The 21,241-nt window shown below is 36.5% G+C and overlaps 1 protein-coding gene across 1 annotated transcript in view; it reads left to right on the top strand.

Moving 5' to 3' along the window:
- Nucleotides 1–1,331: 1,331 nt before the first annotated feature.
- Nucleotides 1,332–21,241, top strand: part of LOC150084169 (folate receptor gamma-like) — a 35,831-nt gene continuing 15,921 nt past the window's right edge. The window contains exons 1-2 of the mRNA XM_090375078.1: nt 1,332–1,383; nt 13,918–14,073. Coding sequence (XP_090231204.1) covers nt 13,921–14,073 — 153 coding nt within the window. The 5' untranslated portion in view covers nt 1,332–1,383; nt 13,918–13,920. The remainder of the gene's footprint in view (nt 1,384–13,917; nt 14,074–21,241) is intronic.

Raw genomic sequence — 21,241 nt, 5'->3', positions numbered from 1 at the left:
GATTACGAACCTCAGGGGGCATAAACTCAATTGAGGAAAAATAATTGCAGAATAGATGTGCGGAAATTTACCTTTAGCCAGCGAATTGATTGCTGGAACAAACTTACATCTGTTGTTGTGGAAGTTGATAGCTTAAATAAATTCAAAGAAGAACTGGACAAACCTTTGTAGCGAATAGATGGGTGAAATGGGAATTTTTTTTTTTTTTTTTTGGATAATGCTGTATAAGCTTGCTTTCTTGCATCATATGATTCTACTAATGTTAATGCTAAAACACCGTAATGCTGGAGATTGCCCCAAAGATAGGTGTGTGGCATTGTGGGGGGGGGAATGGAAGAGTGCTGAAATAGGATATACATTCAGTTTAAAACTTAAGGGAACTATTTTCGATATCAATGGAAATATAAGCATAGAAGTTGTGCCTCTGTTTTAAAGCAAGCACTGAAGTAACGAAACAGTTGACATATTACGTAAAACAATGAATCTTAGCTTTAAAAGTTAGAACGCACAAAGGTATCTGCTACTATTTATTATGAATTTTTATTTCTTATTTTTAGTACCATAAAACCATAAATATAATAATATTTAATCATTCTTTAATGGGTCATGAAACGCGTACCGTTGTTTTTCCTATGTTCAAGTGGGAGAGGTACTCTGAGCCGATGATCTGGATAAACAATATCAAAACTAGTCCTGTAAATAGCGTTTTGCTTTTACCAGATTTTTGGTTCTAAATTTATTTTTATCCTTCGGAATTGAGAATACAGATGCTGGAATCTTTTCCAATCGCTAATGCTAAGATATATGCCCTAATGATAAGTAAGCCTCATACAAAATGGTGATATGACATGTTAACTTTGTTCTCAGCAGTGGCCCACCCAGCAGTATTGTTTTTTTTTTTTTTTTTAACTCGGTAAGGGGGGAGGCCTCGTATGCTCCACATTGGCAGCTTTTACAATCGTGAACATGTAACCACACAATTATACAACATAAAACATAATAGTCGATTTAAGGTTTCTGTGACTTCGATGTCACAGAAACCTTAAATCGACATTCCTTCAGGTCGTCTCATCACTTTCTTTTATCTTTTTTTCCGCATGAAAAATACCCCCCCCCCCCCTACCCTGAGGCTGTTGCCTCGTGTATCGTGCTCACCTTTAATGAATCGCGGCTATCATGGCATCCCAAACACGGTAAAGATTACATACAGTTTTACATTCCGATCGCTATCAGTCATTCAGACAAAGGTCACCTGAAGTTGCCATTATCGAAATCCAATCAAAGCAATGTCTCATTTTTATCAGATGGCGCTGCATCGTATGGATTTTATAAACAGCAGTAAGGGATACATGGTTGTCACGTTGTGGTGTGCGATTTTCTTAGGTAAGTTTATGTGTGTTATTTTTGAATTGGTTTAAGCATATAAAAATGTAAATTTATGCAGTGTAGCATAAACGTAAATAATGCAAATTTAACTTGGTTTCAATCAATTTACGTTTCATTAAAATTTAAAACAGCGTAAGTAAAATAAAAATAAATAACCTAATTTACAAATCTGGAATATTAGTACTAATAAAGGCATATCGGTTCACAGAAGCCAGCCAGAGTTATTCAAGCTTTAAAAATGACAGTGGGGGGGGGGGAGTCACCTTTTAAAAATGACAGGATGGAAGGGGACGGAAAAGGATAGTCGACCCCTAGGGCTAATCACATTTTCCGGTTGGAGTCATTTCCACCACCAAAAGGAAGTTATGCCTAACGACACATTTGTAATACTTAATTCATTTTAATTTATTCTTTTAATTCATTTTAGTTGCTAAAGACAGTACAATATGTTTAAACCAGACATGCATAATTACTTTTTTAAAACCAACGAAGTTAATTTAGGTGTCCGATAAAAGTAATCAAGTTTAATCAGTTGGTAAAAGAAAAATAACTGAAGTTATTTCACTACAAGTAATTTTACGTTATTTATTTTTTATTATCTTAAGCCACCTAAGGAATTAGAGGACAAAAACATCTGCTGCATGAGCTAAAGAGCATAATTCTATATCGAACATAATTTATTTAAAATTGGAAATGGCATACATTATTAAATAAACTAACAGTAGCTTCTTGAAAAGAATCTTTGTATGTAGCCACTAAAAATTCATTTGCAGGAAAAAATAATTAAAGGATAGAAAATATAGAATCCAAGGATTTGAAGAGAAGTGCTGTGTAAACTACTGTACTGCAAAAGTGAAAACAGAATAAAACAATCTTATTGCAAAAATGCCTTAATCTCTGATTACTACTACTGAAAATTCTGTAAAATTAATACTGCAACTATTGCTACACTTGAGATATTTAAAATTGAGGAAATCTAAGCTAATCCTTGGATAATGACTTTTAAAATTAATTTTATGTTTAGATTTATTTTTTAAGGAAAAAAAAATTTAAAAAGTAGTTAGTTCTGAATTAACTTAACATGAATCCATTGTCTACAAGATTTTTATGGTTTATGTTACTCAGGAAAAAAAAATGTTTGTTATGCATGGTAACTTTTGATTGAAATGTAAACTTTGCAGTTTGTTTACTTCTCATGGCTGGTTAAAATGCAATAGATGTGGTGCCTTATTATGGTCAAAATGTATGAAATATGAATGGGGTACTTTTGCAGTGTTAAAATAATTTATTCTTTAAAGTAATTTTGAATGCCGAATTACAGTTGGGCTACATTTTTATAGCCCATATTGATATCAAAGCGATGGCATACAGTTATGTTAGTAGCTGTGTGCCAACTGTATGTTATTACAGTAGGTTTGATTGTTCTTGAGCAATGTAGAAGTCTATCAACGGGTTATTAATCTTGTACCAGATTAATAAACAATTACATGACCTAACGAACTTGGTATTATTATAACATAATAATTATGGCTTTAAAGTGTTTGAAATGGTTCAGTAAGAACTTATGACTGAGATGAAACCTCTGCCTGTGCACCACATTCAAGGAAATCAAAAAAAAAAATGTAATTTCATTTTTATGGCTTTTTGTTTGTTCACTGCAATAGTATTGCTTTCAAATATTTTTCATTGAAAATGTGCAGTGGGGGGAGGGACAGCCTTAGTCCCCAGCTATGATAGGAGGCCCAAAATGTAGGCTCAAAATATTCAGGCAATCTAGGGTGGATGTCAAAATGACACCCATCCCAGAGACCCGAATGCTTTGATGGACTCTGCTTTTTGCTTAATTATGGATTAAATAGGTATTTCAAGCTACTTTGAGGCACTGTGGATTATTTATAGCATTGTTTCTACGAGAAAATGCATCTGAATAATTAGCTTAATGAATAATATTTTGTGAAGACAGAATCCATTCATAATTTGTACAATGTCAATATAATAAAATGTGATATTAAAGCCAGAATAAAATTTCTCAAATTCCTGAAAGCTTGAGAATAAAAGTATTTTTCTCATAATTTTATGGTGGATTACTGTTTATGCTGGTAGTTGAAATTTCCTAGGAGGTTTAACTTCTGTGATGGAAAGAGAAAACGGGTGAACACAGGAACAATAGAAGGTAACAAGTTGATTTAAGGATGCATAACTCTTATAATAAATTTTACCACTTAAAGTGTGAAATACACTTTCACATTAGTTGTTTATCCTTATAACTGCAATAGCTCTTTCTGTCTCTCACTCCTTCATTTTGGTATGCTGCACAGGCCCCTTCAAAGTTCTGACCCCAGGGCACTTCTCCCCAGTTCTGCTGCCTTATTCTGTCTGGATATCTGTTCAAGTCTTCCTTAACCACTAAAGTGCCATCTGTGAGATTGATATGGACTTGGTGGTCCCCACCACTATCACTTTGTTTACTATGGTAGCTAAGCATCTGAGTACTTGCTTTCAAATTGATAAGTTTTTCTTTAACTTGTTTTAGCATGTAGTTAGTGCTGCTTTATATTGTGTCATCTTAAAAGCTGCAGACCAGTCTCTTAGATGGTACACTGGTAGTTTATGGGACTTTTCCATGAATCTACTACAGTATGGTAGTCAAAATAGGATCTTCAAAACATGTATATGCAATAGATCAAAATGTTGACCTATACAGTGATAATAATGAAGGTAAAAATGTACAAAGTAAGTTTCCAAAAACTGTATGTAAGATTGACTTGTACTTGAATTTTGAATGGACTAGTGTATGTGAAATGCTGTTCCAGTTTGTCAGATAGTCTCCTTAAAAATACTATCCACACATGGGTAAAGTTTTGATGCAAAAAAAAAAAAAAAAAAGTGCTCCTTGGAAAGGATTAGATTACAGTAAGAAATGCTAATCTAAAAATTGAATGGAACTAAATTGAAACTTTATTCAAATTAATTTTCAACTTTAATTTTTACAGATTTTTATTAATTTATTTTTAGAGAAAACATATTTAACATCAAACCAGTTCAAAGATTCATTAAAATAAAGTGGAATGAAATTTCATATCACCATGCTAGGAATTCCAGAGATTAAAGAATCCAATTCTACTTCCACGGCAATAATGGTTTCAAAAAATTCAAGAAAACAACCATAATAAAAAGTTAGCATAAATAAAATTAAACTAACTAATTTATACAATAAAACATAATTTGAAAAATACTGGACACTTATTTCCAGTATTTTCTCAATTTGTTTTCAGACAGAATGCTCAAAAACTGCCTGTCTGGGTCAAAACCAGATACCTGGTGACCCTGAAGAACACATGCATTAGCAATAACTTTCCCTGATTCATCAAACTTAGTAAATTAGGTTTTTGTTAATCATTGCATTAATGAAATTGCTTCCTGATTTCCACAGAGACATATAGAAATGTATCATTGTGGTTCAGACAACTTTAACCTTCCATTGCTAAAATGGTGTCTGTAGGTATCACATTTTAAAATTTTATTTTTTTTTTATTTCGTAAATTGAATGCCTACCAATATTCTCTAACTGGCTTTACAGTATTTTCTGTTCTCATTTCAAATACTGACTTATAAGACAAATTTGTTTTTGCCTTGAACAGATGCCACATGAACAAAAGCATCTTCTTTTCTTCTAGGCAACTCCTATTCCTAGTTGTGACAAATGTCTAACATTGCCATAATGTTTTGATTTCAATGGCTAAATGCAAAGAGCTGACAAAAATACAGATGCTCATGTTTTACCTGGCAGGTGCTATGCGAGCATTTGGGTTTCTATCTTGGGGGATAGATGACCTTACATTCTAAAAAATACTACAATAAAACCTTTATTGGTTTCACTCATTTATTTTTGTTTGCTTTATAATTTAGTAAATCATTAAGTTTTAATTATGATTATTTATAATGTAAATTCATAATTTAGTAAATTTAATTTACCTAAGTGTATTACAAGTTTATAAATAGTAGTATAATAGTAACCTAATTATAATCATAATTGGGTTTAGTAAATATAATAGATACCATTTTAAATTAGGTAAGAAAAAAAGGATGAAAATTAATTTTTTATAATTAAAATAAAGGGAATTTCACATACTATGCAACTATCCTTGATGAAATTGAGGGTACTAGTGATGAAAGGTTAATCTGGATTCTCAAATGTTAGTGTTGCTATACAAATACTTTCATATGTTCAGGGCGGGCATGCTCTCTCTTAAGGACTCTTACTGTGGTTACAAATTTATACTGACATCAAGAAGTAGAAGAAATGTACTTTTTTAGATTTTATTGTCGAAGCAAATGGTCATCTTTTAAATAACTTTATAACAGAAAAGTCTTATTGGCCATTGAATATTTACGTATATAATAAAACAAGATATCCAAATATTATTAGCTTAACATAGTAACTTATTATCTTAAGCTACTTAAGTTATATTAGCTTAAGTTTTCCAACCTTCTAAATATAAGGCTGCTCTGAAACTAAGGGATCAAATGTGACAGCATTGTTTTGAAAAATTTTTCCATACAAATCTTTCAAAGGGGCAAACAAGTCTGAAGGCAGAATGTTGGGACTGTATGGTTGATGTGGCAGAAAGGTCTACCTGCAGTGGTCTCCCTAGTCAGAGGCGCCTCTGTGGGCAGGAGCAGCAGCGCGTAGCACACGCTTCTTGATTAGACCGGGGTTCGAGCCCGTGACCACCAAATACGGAGGATGTGGAAAGGTCAGGAAATGACCACCGCATATCTCCGGAGCAATATGGCCTTAGTTGCTAATGCTCCTAAAAAACCAAATAACAACAACTCCCTAGTCAGGATGCTGGTATGAGGGGCATTCAAAAAGTTTTGTAAAACGTAGTTCCTGTAATCCCAGACTTGCAAAATTCGAATGTTGGGACTGTGTGGGAGATGTGGCAGAACGGTCTACCTGCAGTGTTCTCCCTAGTCAGGATGCTGGTATGAGAGGCATTCAAAAAGTTTTGTAAAACATAGTTCCTGTAATCCCAGACTCGCAAAATTCGAATGGCATGTTAAGACATTAGTCACTACCACAGTTATGCATTTTTCTCATCTGTTTCAACTTAAATCCCCTTCTTGTAGAAGTCTGTTTTGCTCATCAAACCACTCAGTCACTGCCTGTTTCAGATGTTCATCCACAAAGATGCTTTCAGTTTTCCAAACAAGTAAGTCAGATGGGGCCATATTAAGTGAATAAGGTGAATGCAGAAAGATTCAAACAAGTGCCCATTTTGGCCACTTGTTCACATCTGTGAGGTGTTGTGATAAAGCAACAGGATTCCTCATTGCTGTGGCTTAATGTTTTCTTGTAATTTGGTTAATAGATCTATAGTACCTACAGATTTGTTTTACCTTTTTTGAGGAAATCAGTGAGCAGTACTCCCAAACAATTCCAGAAGACTGTTAATAGAACCTTCTCGGCTGAGGCGTGCACTTTGAATTTTTTTGGAGTGTGTGGATGACTCAGTGAATTTCCACTGTGAGGTGGCAACTTTAGATTCTGAATAAAAGTAGTGAACCCAATGTTTGTCAGCAGTATCAATTTGGGCAAAAACTCTTCATTTGGAGTGGCAATATCCAAAAAAAGACTTGGCAGTTTTTACTTTTGCATCTTTGTGATTGTCACTCAGCATTCTTGGAATCCATCAGCAAGACACCTTTGTCATGCATAGCTGCTTATGTAGGATGCCATGTACTGACCCAGGGCTAATCTTTACTTTATTAGCTATCTGTTCAATGTTCATTTTAGTCTTCCATAATTTTATGCACCTTGTTACCATTTCCTCAATTTGGGCTGTATTTAGCCACCCATCAAGTTGTCTTCACTGCTGTCTTAGCAATTCAATAAAGCACCTCCAGATTGTTTGCTCTGATGGAGTAGATTCACCATATACATTGTTCAAATGCTAAACAATTTGAGGTAATTCCATATTTTCTTTTGTTAGGAATTTTGTAACCACTTGCTGCTCAAATTAATTTTTGGCTTGATTGTCAGCATGCTTCAGAATACACCTGCCAAAAGAAACAGAATAAATTATATGACTGAAATTTTGTAAAAATACTACTAAGACTATCTCCTATTACCATACCCATTTATACCTTTGCACCTAAATTTCATTGTCCTTCTCTCTTGTCTCAAAAGAATAGAATTATTTTTCCAATGGATGGCTGAGCATTGAATTTCTTCCTGTTGTTGCTGCTTTGGCTCTGGTCCATAGTGGCATACCCTGGTCTCGCCTTTGGTGACAGTTCTGTCAGGAAATCATCAATGATCTTATACCACTCAATATGATTGTCACAGGCATACATTCTCTACTCCTTGTGATCTGGCTTTATCATTTGTAGAACCTCTGGCACACAATTTCCTATATCCCAGATCATCCAGAATTGTTTTCAATGCATTAAAGCCTATTTCCACTCTTGTACATATTTCTCAGGTCTTAATGTATTTGCCTTAACGATTCACTTGATCTGATTTATTTTTCCCCCTCATTTTCCACCACTTCTGCAGTGCAAAAATGGCCTGACATTGGCATATCCTTCAAACCACCACCATTATTACTGATACACTGCCTGACTGTGCTCACATACGTCATGGTGCAATAAATGTTCTTAATATCAACAAATCTCAGTAGGCACAATATTCTCTGCATTCTGGAATTCAATAACACTGTCACCATGGGCGTCCACAGAGGGGGGGGGGGCAAATGGGGCACTTGCCCCCCTGGGATCGAGTAAAAAATTCCACAAATTATAATCGTAAAGGCGATTGAGATATGTAACCTTACACCCTTGACCATGGGACGCTTTGTCTGCCTTAAAATTTTATTACTGGTTTGTCAGTTTCGGCCCTCGACGGGGTAACCATAGAACACGTGTTTCATCTATTTCAGCAGTAGAACACTTGCTCCTGTTTTGGTTCATTGACTGATATTCCCCAAACTTTACCAGAAGTTTTGGAACATTGTGACTATTTCCCTTCTATTAATTCGGCAATAACTATTGGTATGACATTACCTGTTACGACCTGTACCATTGAAAGAAGTTTCAGCACCTTGAGACGTGGGAAAACATGGTTAAGGTGTCCACTATCTCAGAAACTCGCTTATCAGGTTTATGTATGATTAGTGTGCACAGGAAGAAACTAGAGGAGGAAGCGGTAAAGAAGAAATTTATTGAAAATGTTATCAATAGGTTTGCAAGCGATAGACGGAGAATTCAATTCTTATACGATACGTGATTATTGAAATTATTTATTTATATATATATATATACACACTTGTTTCCTTTATATTGTAAATTTATATACATTATGTATGTGTTTTTGTATTGATGCAATACTGTATTCTATAATCTGCTTGTTTAATTAAATAAAAATTTATTAATGTAATTATTTGTCTCCAAGTTCTGCCCCCTCTGGAAAATTTTCTGTGGACACCCATGACCGTCACCCTTTGTTTTTGTGCTACTACAGCTGTGCCACCCAGTATGTAGTGTAGGATTCACCTGAAGGATACTGATGTCTTTATTTAAAGTTTCACCTAGCACCATTTACATTTCATATGCAACATCATGAGTGGGGAAAACATTTGGAGTTAGTTTCAGAGTGGACCTTCTATTAATATATTCATAGATAAATAGTAGTAGAACAAAGTACTGAAATAATATTAGTTTAAGATTATCAAAACATTATTGGTTTAACATAACTTTCTGACTTGCTAATTATTAGCATAATTTACAGTTTTCAAGCAAGCTTTCTTAGATTTTGACCCTTATTTGATCCCAGCAATTTAAAAGAAAAAAATAAATAAGTTGAGTAAATCTAACCTCACATCGTAGGGTATGTTGTTATTGCAGCCTATTATTTCTACAAAAGTATTACTCCACATCTTATTGTATCACAGCTGTTAGATGATTGGAATATTTTATCCAAACTGATTTTCTAATCAAGAATATATAAGTGGAAGATTTCAGATATGAAATTTTTTTTCAAAATATAATAGATACAGCAAAAATAATTGGTTTCTTAGTAACATGTGGCTGTTTCATCTGCTGTATTGTTAAACTGACTTTGAGTAACTGATTATGGGACCATGATAAAAAGTCCCCCACCACCAAAAGCTTCAGAGCATTGCAATCAAGTGCAACTCTGAGGACTACGTTGAAGGTTAGATGACACAGTAATTTCTGATGTGCGCACTAACATTAATTGTTACACTTCTTTTATGATATACAGATTGTTATAATTTTAAGTTTGATGTATATCTCTGAGTTTTCTTTCATTTAAGATTAAATGACTGGCAGATTAAATCTAGAACAGTTTAGTCAAAGGTGAAGTGTATGACATTGCAGATGCCCAGCATTTTACCTTTTGTATAATTTTAAAAAAATACAAATCACTGGATAAAATTTTTTGGTCAGAAATTGTTACTCAGACCAGTGTATTTAAAAAAAAAAAAAAAAAAAAAAAAGTAGCATACGCAACTATGTGAGTAGATTAATCAGAATCTCTATTGTCCTAGTTATTTGCTTTGTCTCCAACTGGGAGTCTCTTGCTGGCAAGATGTTGCTATAAATTTAAGTAGCACCATGTGCAAGAAAGCCAACTAAGAGAAAAAGCTGACTTCATGTTTTCCTTTCCAAACAATACTTATATATGTATTCAATTTTTTTTTTTTTTTAAATCTTCCTCTACTGATTCATTTTTATGAATGTGTATGTAAATAAATGGACTTCTTTTTTTCACATTTAAAAGCTTTTTCATTTTGCAGACTATTCAGAGAGTCAGTTATCTGGAAAATTTATTTCTTGACCACCCAGTCTTCTGTGGATTTAAAGATAATATAGGGATCTTTGTTGGATTTCATGGAGAAAGCTGTAGTTTTCAAAATGCAGTCTGGAAACAGGTTTTTAAGAGAAATCATTCATTTATAGAAATGAGTCCATGGTTTTGTTTCATTTCAAAGTTGTTTTGAAATAACACATACAAAAAAAAAAATTAACTCTTCAATAAAAGTAAAATTGCAGAAGTTTCTTTTATTATAATTCTTTTTATATTATGTAAATATCTTTGGACAATTTTTTTTTGCCCTTCACTCTAATGATATCATTAATAAATATTTTGGTTGTCTGCATGAATTTGTTTTCTCACATTCACTTTGTTTATTATTATCCAGTAAAATTCAAGGGACTTAATTTCCATATTATTTTATCAAATCCTTTATGTATGCTGTATTTGTGTGTATTTAAGTCATCTGAAAAGTACAGATGACTTAAATTATGTATGATATTTTTTACTAAAAAAAAAAAAAAAAAATCATGCTTAAAGTGATAGACTGCTCTAATCATCAATGTTGCTGAGTTACGTTGGATGAGGCTGTCTTCTTGTGCACTTATCCAGGTGCAGTTCTATTAGAAAAAAAAAAATTGCCAGTTAGTATTATTGTACTTGAATAGCGCTTTGTACTCAAAGGAACAAATGAGCAGCAGATCAGTTTTCTAAGTAGCGGTGTTAGTCATGCAGTACAAGAACACCAAAGGCTTTACTGTATCAGCTTTAAAAAAAAAAAAAAAGCCTGTTTCCTCTCTTTACACAGATGCCAGTGCAACTCGCCTTTGAATTTTCCCTCAACTGCCTTGTAGGGGAACCTTTTTCTAATGATTAATGATCTACTAGCTGAAGGAAATCCCTATGATTTTCTTCCCTTATTTTGAATTTGTTCCATAGTTATACGGTTGTTTATTACCATAATTTTGTGTTCATTCGTTTTACTGTCCCATCTCAAGCCTTATAAATCCATCAGATCCTCCTTGAAGGTATCTGGTTTTAATTATGATTTATATAGGAATTATGATTGGTCCTACTGATGATTTATCGAAGTTTTTTGTAGGTGTGGAGTTAACCTCCCAACCTCTACAAACAATCATTCGATAAATCATCAGTAGGACAATCATAACTCCCCCCCCCCAATTCCTTTCTTCATCTACAAATTTTAAACCTATACACTTAAGAATTATTTTGACATTTATGTTCAAATATAAAATTATCATAAAAACTGTATAACCTTGCATTTTTCAGAATTAAAACATTGTCATTTAAGGACCATTCCTGAATCCTATCCAAGTCATCCTAAAGGAGCACTGCTTTAGTGCTGATCACTAACCACACTCCCAGTTTGCATCAGCAAATTTTGATATATTAATCCTTATATCCCTTCATCTTCCATTTAAGAAAATCAGACATATTGTCCCAGCAGATTTCTGAGAAAACCAACTTCTAACTCATCCCATTTTGAAGCATAACCATTTGTTACAGTTGCCTCCTGTTATATAGTCATTCCTTAATCCATATAACGATTTTTACTGTTATGTTCCAGCTTGTATAGTAGCCTTTCATGTGTCACTGAGACAAATACTTTGCTAAAGTCCAAATAAACATAAGTTATTTCCTACATCTAACTTATGAGTACCATTTGTATCCAGATAATCTTATTGCATTCTTAATCGTGCCTCAGTGATTTTTTTTTTTTTTTTTTGTTACATTGAACTAGGCTGTAGTTGCCCATTTTTTCTTGGAACCATCTGTGGCTTAGTGTGCATTGGTGCTTCTCCAATCCAGGAGAATTGCCCATGTCTAACAAATCCCTTGTAACTTTAATGGTTTTACACATTTTGTTTTTTCAGAATAACTGGGTATATGCCCTTACTTGCTCCTAGGCTCAAGTTTTTCTAGTTGTTGTTGTTGTTGTTTTGGTTTTTAGGAGCATTAGCAGCTTAGGCCATATTGCTCCGGGATATGCGGTGGCCATTTCCTGACCTTTCCGCATCATCCGTATTTGGTGGTGACGGGCTCGAACCCCGGTCTAATCAAGAAGCGTGTGCTACGCACTGCTGCTCCTTCCCACCTGGCTACGGAGGCGCCAACAGTTTTTCTAGTAAACAACCCTCTAATTTCCATATTTCTTCTTTTTTTTTTCTTTCTCTCCAGTGCAGTTTCTGATTGCCATGTAGACATCCATCTGTAAAGATGGATACAAAGTATCCATTCAGTTCTTTGTCTATATCAGCTGGTTTATCACACGAGCTAAACCTCATCCATTGAGTCTTGCCTTGCTTGTTTCTTTGCATTGCATGTGAAAACTCCTTGTCCCATTGATTTGCTCTTTTATCCAGTGATACTGTACTTGGGATTTGCCAGTATAACCATTTTCTGTGGTATTAACTCCAGATCAATTTATAATAATTATATGCTTCAGAGCTTTTCATTATGCTGTAAGTGTTGCATGCTATCTTTTATTTACTCAGTTAAACTAGCTACCTGTTATTCATTTGCCTTGGCATCCTTGTAGAATACATCCATTTGACATTAGCTGAATGAGAGGATATTAAACACATTTATCTGGCTCTCCTCTGACATTAAGTTAATGTCACCTCTGCCAGTGGCTACTGTTAATCTATTAGTCCTTGTAACCCCCTCCCCCCCAAGCTAGCAGTTTTCCGACCCACCTTACACTGCCTTGATAACCAGTGGCGGATTACCCATTAATGCAATGAAGCATGTGCCTAGGTGCCCCAGGCTTTGGGGGGCCCCAAGCCAAGACATTTTCATATAGTGTTCTAAAGTAGGTTAATGTTTTCAGTAAACATCATAAAAATCTTGATTAATTTAAGCAAAAAATTCAAAAGTACAAAATTTCATTTATTTGCCACCTAACTTTTTATTCTTTTTTTTTTTATTATTTTTTGGGACCCCCAAATATAATTTGCCTAGGGCCCCAACTATCCTTAATCCGCCACTATCGATAACATCAGAAAATATTCTTGCACCCTTTCTATTTAAGTGTATCCCATCCCTGTAGAAGCAGTCTCTCCTGTTAACAAGCACAGACCGGGCTGAAAAAAATTCTACCCCTTGAGCCTTGCACAATCTTTCCAGCGTCGAATTGATCGACAAGGCTCTCATCATATATTCCCTCCTATCATGTCTGGGCAGAATTGCAGACACTTTCAAATTCAACCCTAATTCACAGCTTTTTTTCAGCAGTGACCTGTACTTGTTAAGTAATTCTGCTGGTCCCCTACACTTAATATCATTATGCCAATGTCTACAACAATATCACGTTTTGTGCCCTTAAGATGATATCCGCTCTATAATGTCATCAACCTTTGCCCCTGGCAGATATACCCTGGTCCTGCTCCACCTATCCTTTTTACATAGCATGTTTCCCTGACAATAGTCACCAACAACTACTATTTGTATATAATATTTAAATATACAGTATAAATATTTAGATATGGCTTCCCCCAGTCAACTCAACTATCTATCTTATTATGCATTCCAACCTTGTTGCCAAAACCCCTACCTTTGTTCCAGTTCTGCATGTGTTTCCATTGTACTTGCATAGTATTAGTATAAATGTAATGGATTAATTTGTTATTTACTGATAAACCTGCCTTTTATTATTTTATTTATTTTTTAAGATAATGCAGCTCTTCCTGGTGTGCTCTCTTCTGCTTTGGTTAGGTGATTTGGTTCTTGGTCAGTTATCTACCAATAAAGATGATCTGCTGAACTGGTGCATGGATGCAGCAAACCACAAAACAAAACCAGGAAAAGAAAGTGCTCTCTATCAACAAGTAAGAAGTGTTGCACTTATTTTACTTCTGTTTTTTTAACCACTTCAGTACTAATGATTTCTGTTGTAAATTATATACAATGTTTTCTCAGCTTTTTTCCCCCCAGTAAAATTGTGTGTGTGCGTGTGTGATCATTTGTCAATTTACTTCAAATGAATGTAACTATTTTCTGCAGGTGTATTGAAGTAGGTTTATTATAATTTTGGAAATGAAATGTTTAATATACAGAAAAAATGCAAATCATTTGTTTTTTGTCTGAGGCTGCATTATTTTCTCAAACTACTGTATTTAAATTCCTGTTGTGAAATGGTACCCTGCTTCTTCACTGAGTTTATAATCAGTAATCAATCAGCTTCAGAAAAACAATGGTTAAAGACTTAATGTATGATTTAATTTATAACAAAATATGTATTTAGATTTTTTGGTTGTACCAGTTTTCCTCTGTTGCCATCTGAAAGTGATAATCTGCTGTGGATGGCTTTCTTTTTCTTTCAAAAATACAAGAGTACTGCAACTGCTGCCCATTTACATCCTTGTAGAGGAAACAGTACCATCAAAACAAATTCCTGTACAGACAGATCTAGATGTAGTTGCTGTGCATATAGTTATTGGAATTGCTGATGCTTATCTTTTATCTCCCACAAAATCTTTGTTGCACTAGACCCTGAGGATTTGCTTATACAGATACCTTCTACCAAATTGATCAACATCAGCCATTGATCTTTCCATTTGTTCCCCAATTCTGTACCCAGCTTTGAATGGACAGTAATAAATGAGTCAGTTAACAGAAATTGCTTTGCAATCATATGCAAGATGGAAACCATTTCCATGAAAATGGAGATTCACTGCAAATTGTAAGTTTTTTTCTAAAGCAGATTGGATAACATACAAATCATCCATTTTGTTAGATGAAAAAATTATTCACACAGAATTAGTTGACAGTGTTACTGGGCACATACTGCTACTCTGCAAACATCTACTCATAACACCTACATACTTAGCCTTGTGGAACGAGGCATGTAATATTATGAAAAAATAAGAACAAAATTTCTTGTTTCAGTTTTCCTACCACCACCAACGTAATTAATTAGAAAAAACTCTGAGCAAAGCATGTCACATCAGAAAGGGTAAGCAACATTAATCTGGCTCCAAGATTCAGTTTATCTTGACAATTACTAAAGACTCCAAAGTAATATGGAATTCTCTTTAAATGTCTTCCCTGATTAGCATTAGTAGAGGCACTTGATGCAAGAAAGCAAGTTTATGCAGCATCAGCCAAAAAAAAATAAATAAATAAATAAAATAAAAAAAAATAAATAAAAAATAACCACTTCCACTTCACCCCTCTGTTTGTTCGAAAACCTGTCCAGCTGAACCTTAAACTTATTTAGGCTATCAACTTCCACAACAAGGGATGGACGTCTGTTCCACCAACCAACCACCTGCTGGCTAAAGGCAAATTTCTGCACGTCTATCCTACATCTGTCTTTCCTCAATTTGAATTTATGCCCTCTCAGGTGATTATTCTGAGCAAGAGGAAGAATCCCATCAGCATTGAGCATGCTCAAACCATTCAAGGCTTTATACACCTTTATCAGACCACCTCGCTGGTGCCTAGTCTCCAGACACTGTAATTTGCAAAACTTAATCCTTTCTTTTTAAGAGCAACCCTTCGTTCCGTTCACTAACCTTGTTGCCCTTCTCTGTACTCATTCCAGCAGCTCTACATCCTTCTTGAAATGAGGCCTCCAGACCTGTATACAGTACTCAAGGTGTGGTCTGACTATTGCCTTATACAAGGCAATAATCACCTCCTTATCCCTGCTAGAAAAATTCCTATATATCATTGACAATACACCATGAGCTACTCTTGCAGCCCGTCTGCACTGCTCAGAGAACTTCATATCTGCCTGCACAAATACCCCCAGGTCCCTTTAATTCTCTACCACTGGCAGTGTAGTATCACAGAGTTGATACGTTGCTCTGGGGTTGCTGTTTCCCATATGTAGTACTTTACATTTGTCAATGTTAAACTTCATTTGCCACCTCTCAGCCCATCTGCTCAACCTTTCCAGATCCTGTTGCAGCAGCATAGTGTCAGTAGTGTCCTTGACAACCCTGCCAACCTTCGTATCGTCTGCAAACTTGGACATTAAGCTTGATATACCATCATCAATATCATTTATAAATACAGAAAACAATAATGGACCCAATACTGAACCCTGAAGGACTTCACTAATAACATTAGTCCACGATGAGCAGTGTCCATTGATTACTACTCTCTGTCTTCTCCCCCTCAACCACCCTTTTATCCATAGCAGCAATTTCCCTCCAATGCCAACCGCTCCAATTTGTGCAGCAGTCCTTGGTCCTTGAGGTTGTCACAGACATTCTCTCAGATATGCCAGACAAGCTGTTCTTGCTACCTGGGAGTCTAAAACGCTGATGGAACTGATATTCGGGTGACACTTAAGTCAAGTGGACCCAATTTCGGTGAAGTCCGGACGGTCTATGACAGCCAAATCCTCTGCTTGCACCTTCACGATGGTGGGACTGTTAGTAATCCTGGGTATAACCTCCATGCACAAGTACATGGTGGGTGACCACCCAGGTGTGAACCAACGTAAGCAGGGGTCGAGGTGTGGCGCCCACACCACATGGAGGAACGCCGCCCCTCTATGTTACCAGGCAGTACTAGGTGGTAGATGAGTCTCATCAACCGGTGAAATACCACCACTTTGCTTATTGGAGGCTTGAAGTGGTGGAACCCATGTTTAGTCTCTAGAGCTAAGTTCCGGCCAGCCCTTCCCTATCTCTTCCATCATGCAGTATGATTGATGATTTTTGAGGTTATGATGAATGTCGTGGCGAGATCCAATATTCCTTACATTTCGAGGGTACAGCTCTAAAGCGGTGTTCGCAGGCCGGCCGCTAGATAGTACACCGGACCAAACCTATTGGTAACTCTCTAGGAGGCTTCCGGATCAGCTAGTGTATAATCTTGCTACCTCTACTCTGCCAGATAGTGACTGGAGGGAGTCAGAGTAGTGTGTATGCGGGGAGCATTGTCGAGGCCACGTTATGTCAAGGATCTGGGTATATTCTTACCACATGTACGCCATATCCAAAAATTTCATTACTTCATACAGCATGTCCCACCCACTTTTTCTTACCATTGAATACACCATGAATTGTCCAAATAACAGAGCAAGCTTATCTGCGAAAAGATCTAAACCTCCCAAGGACTTCCTAATTCATTTCACAAATATACGTGGTCTCAATTCCAATCTCAACGATGTCCATTTCCACTTGCAGTCTTCCAAACCCCATGTACTTTTTCTGACTGAATCTCAGTTATCAGTTGATTCAACTACTTCTCATCTCAGATGCCCAAATTATTCGCTGTATGATTCCTTTCGCCTCAAAGGTGGTACTTGTGCATATGTCCGTTCTGATATTCCCTGTCAGAGACTTGGCAATTTGGAATCTCCTCTTTGATCTTCTCTGGCTTAAAATCTCTACCTCATTGTATCAAATTCATCTGTTGTCTCTACCGTTCTCCCAACTCCACTAATCACTTGGAGCTCTTTGACTTCCTCTCTTTGCAACTTGACTTTCTCCAGTCAAACTTTCCTAACAGTGAGGTAATTTTCCTTGGTGATTTTAACGTTCACAACTCCAGCTGGCTTCCATTTTCTAGTCATACCAACCCAGCAGGTCGAGATGCTGAGGCTTTTGCAATTACTAATGACCTAGCACAGATTGTTCATTTACCTACAAGAATACCGGACAATCCTAATCATACAGCCAATACGTTTGATCTTTTTCTCACAAACAACCCTTCTAAGTACGAGGTCGAAGTGAGAGGTCCTTTAGGCACTTCAGATCACAACTTGGTGATTGTCTCTTCTCCAATGGAATCTTTATCTCATGGCTATTCCCAACCTCGTGTTGTTTGGCATTACAAGAATGCAAAATGGGATGACCTGCGCGACTTCTTTTCTTCTTTTCCATGGTCGGATTACTGTTTCAAAACTTCTGATGTCAACGTTTGCTCAGATCGTGTCAGTAAAATTATTCTTGCAGGAATGGAATCCTTTATCCCACACTCCACTTTAAAATCTCGTCCTTTATCTGAACCTTGGTTTTCCAATAAATGTACTAAAGCTGTTCAAGAGAAGAATGTTGCATATCGTAATTGGCTTGTTTCTAATTCTTCAGTTTCATTTTCTGCCTGCACCAAAGCTCGCAACAATTGTAAAGCAGTTATTAATCAGTCCAAACTGGAGTTTGAACAGGCTAAGAGCAGAAAACTTGCTTCTTGCCCTAATGGTAGCCGAGCATTCTGGTCTCTTGCCATAGCTATTGGCTGCAACTTTTGCCCATCTCTGCTCCCACCTCTGTCCAAACCAGATGGTTCTGTTGTCACTTCAGCCAAGGATAAAGCTGACCTGCTAGCATCCCATTTTTCTTCCAGCTCATGTATTAATGATCTTGGTAAAACACCTCCCACCATTCCTAACACGCTCCATTCAATGCCTCCTGTGGTCTTCCGTCAAAAGGATATCAGAAGGATTTTGATGAATCTTGATGCTAAGAAAGCTCCAGGTCCTGATGGTATTTCTCCACTTGTTCTCAAAACCTGTGCCCCTGAACTTACTCCTATTCTTTGCCGCCTTTTTTCACTTTCTTATTCCAAAGGTGTTTTTCCTTCTGCTTGGAAATTTGCTCATATCCAGCCAGTTCCTAAAAAGGGTGACAAATCCCTCCCATCCAATTATCGTCCCATTGCAATTACTTCTACTCTTTCTAAAGTAATGGAGAAATCAATATGGATTCCGTCAGTGTCGATCCACTGGTGATATTCTGGCTTATGTTACCCATTTATGGACTAATTCAATGGAAAGGTTCGGTGAAACACAAGTAGTTGCTCTTGACATCTCAAAGGCTTTTGATCGTGTTTGACACAAAGATCTTCTAAATAAGCTTCCATCTTATGGTTTGCCATCTATTTTTAGTAATTGGTTATCCAGTTTTCTCTCTGATCGCTCACTGAGGGTGATGGTAGATGGCTCTCTGTCTTCTAACTTCTCCACTAATGCCGGTGTCCCCCAAGGTTCAGTTCTTTCCCCCACTCTTTTCCTCTTGTATGTCAATGACCTTCTTCCATTGACTGGAAATCCTATCCATAGTTTTGCCGATGATAGCACATTGCATTCAACTTTCCATTTTGAGAAACCTTGTCCTGCTCAATCAGCTTCAAGTTCTCGAAAATCTGCTGCCAATTCCTTAAATGCCGATCTTCAGGTAATTCTCCAGTGGGGCAAAGACAACTTAGTTGATTTCAACCCTTCTAAAACTCAGTCTTGTCTTATATCTCGCAAAAAGGATTCTTCTGCTCCTATGCTTATCTTTAGTGACACTCTGATTTCTAGGCAAAATGATATCTCTTTTGGGGATTACCCTGACTTCTAATCTCTCTTGGCACAAGCATATTACAAATATTGCTTCCTCTGCATCTAAAAAACTTGGTTTTCTCTTTCGCTCTTGGCGTTACTTTTCTTCCAAACAGCTGCTCATTCTGTATAAATCGCAAATCTGCCCTGCCATGGAATATTGTTCCCACATCTGGGGTGGTGCCCCCAAAACCTCTCTCAGGCTTCTTGATTCCATTCAGAAGAGGGCAGTTAGGTTAATTAATGATTCATCTCTAACAGAGTCTCTCCACTCGCTTTCTCATAGACGTACTGTTTCTGCTGCATGCCTCTTCTACAGATACTTCCATGGGCACTGTTCTTCTGAATTGGCTTCTATACTTCCCACTCTCTCTTTCAAAACAGTCCGAACACGTGCCGCCACCAGCCAACATCCATTTACTGTCCAACTTCAAACCCACAGAACTAACTTTTCATCTTCCTCATTTATTCATTCAACTGCCGTTTTCTGGAACAACCTCCCTTCATACGTATTTCCTGAAAATTACAATCTACAGAAGTTCAAGTCCAATGTCAACAAATATCTTCTTTCGTCTTCTCAACCTCCAACCCAAACACGGTACTAAGTACTATAGGTTCTAATACCTCTCATGTTTGGGGTTCTCATAAAAAAAAAAGTCTTCCATGTGGAACAGTATCAAAAGCCTTTCTAAGATCCAAGTATATAATATCGAAGTTATTCCCTGCATCCAGTTCTTTTGTGACTGCATCATAGTATCCAATCAAATTGGTCAGGCAAGACTTCCCCTTGACAAAACCATGCTGTGTCCGAGCTATAACTGAAGTCTTGTCTAAATGATCCTGCAGTGCTTCTTTAACCAGTGCCTCCATTAATTTTCCTGGAACAGAAGTTAAGCTCACAGGTCTATAATTACTTGTGTCAGCCTTTGATCCTCCTTTGTGAATTGGGGTCACATTTGCACATTTCCAGTCTATGGGTACCTCCCCTGAGTCCAAGGAAGCTCTCATAATTATGGCTAAGGGTTTGCTTACTTCCTTTGCTGCCTCCTGGGGCACCTGGGGTAGATCCCATTTACCCCAGGTGCCTTTCTTGTGTTTATCTTCAACAATTTCTCCTCCACTTTACTCTCAGTTATTACAAGATTCTCTAGCTTACTGCCAGAGTTGGATACACGTCTGGCATTCCCCTCGCTGAATAACTCCTCATGTGTGAATGTTGATGCAAAATATTCATTTAGTTTGTTAGCTACCTGAGCAGGATCATCAACAGTTGACCCGTCGATATCAAGTGGACCAATCTTATTCATCCCCTTCCTTCTAAAGTTTACATAAGTGAAGAATTCTTTGCTGTTTTTCTTTGCATCCCTTGCCAGAGATTTCTCGTAATCTGCCTAACCTCCTTTGTAACTTGGTTACAGATCAACTTGTATCTATAATAGGCTTCTGTGTCAGGTGTTAATTTGTATGTATCCCATGCATTTTTCTTCTCTGCCATGTCTCATTAGTTCATCTGACATCCATTTAGGCCTAAACCTTGAACAATATTTCTTAGTTGGTATGTAAAGCCCAGTAGCTTCCAAGATAAGTTCTTTGAATGCTTTCCATTTTGAATTTGCTGTTGGTAACATCATCAGTTGGTCCCACTGTATAGAATTTAAATACTGTCTCAGTCCATCGTAGTCGCTTTTACGAAAGCAATAACCCTTCCCTTT

This window comes from Mastigoproctus giganteus, chromosome 6, assembly GCF_048544385.1.
Source record: "Mastigoproctus giganteus isolate SK-2022 chromosome 6, ASM4854438v1, whole genome shotgun sequence".
Lineage (NCBI taxonomy): Eukaryota > Metazoa > Arthropoda > Arachnida > Uropygi > Thelyphonidae > Mastigoproctus > Mastigoproctus giganteus.
Note: the sequence above shows the minus strand (reverse complement) of the source record. Positions and strands in the feature narration are given on the sequence as shown.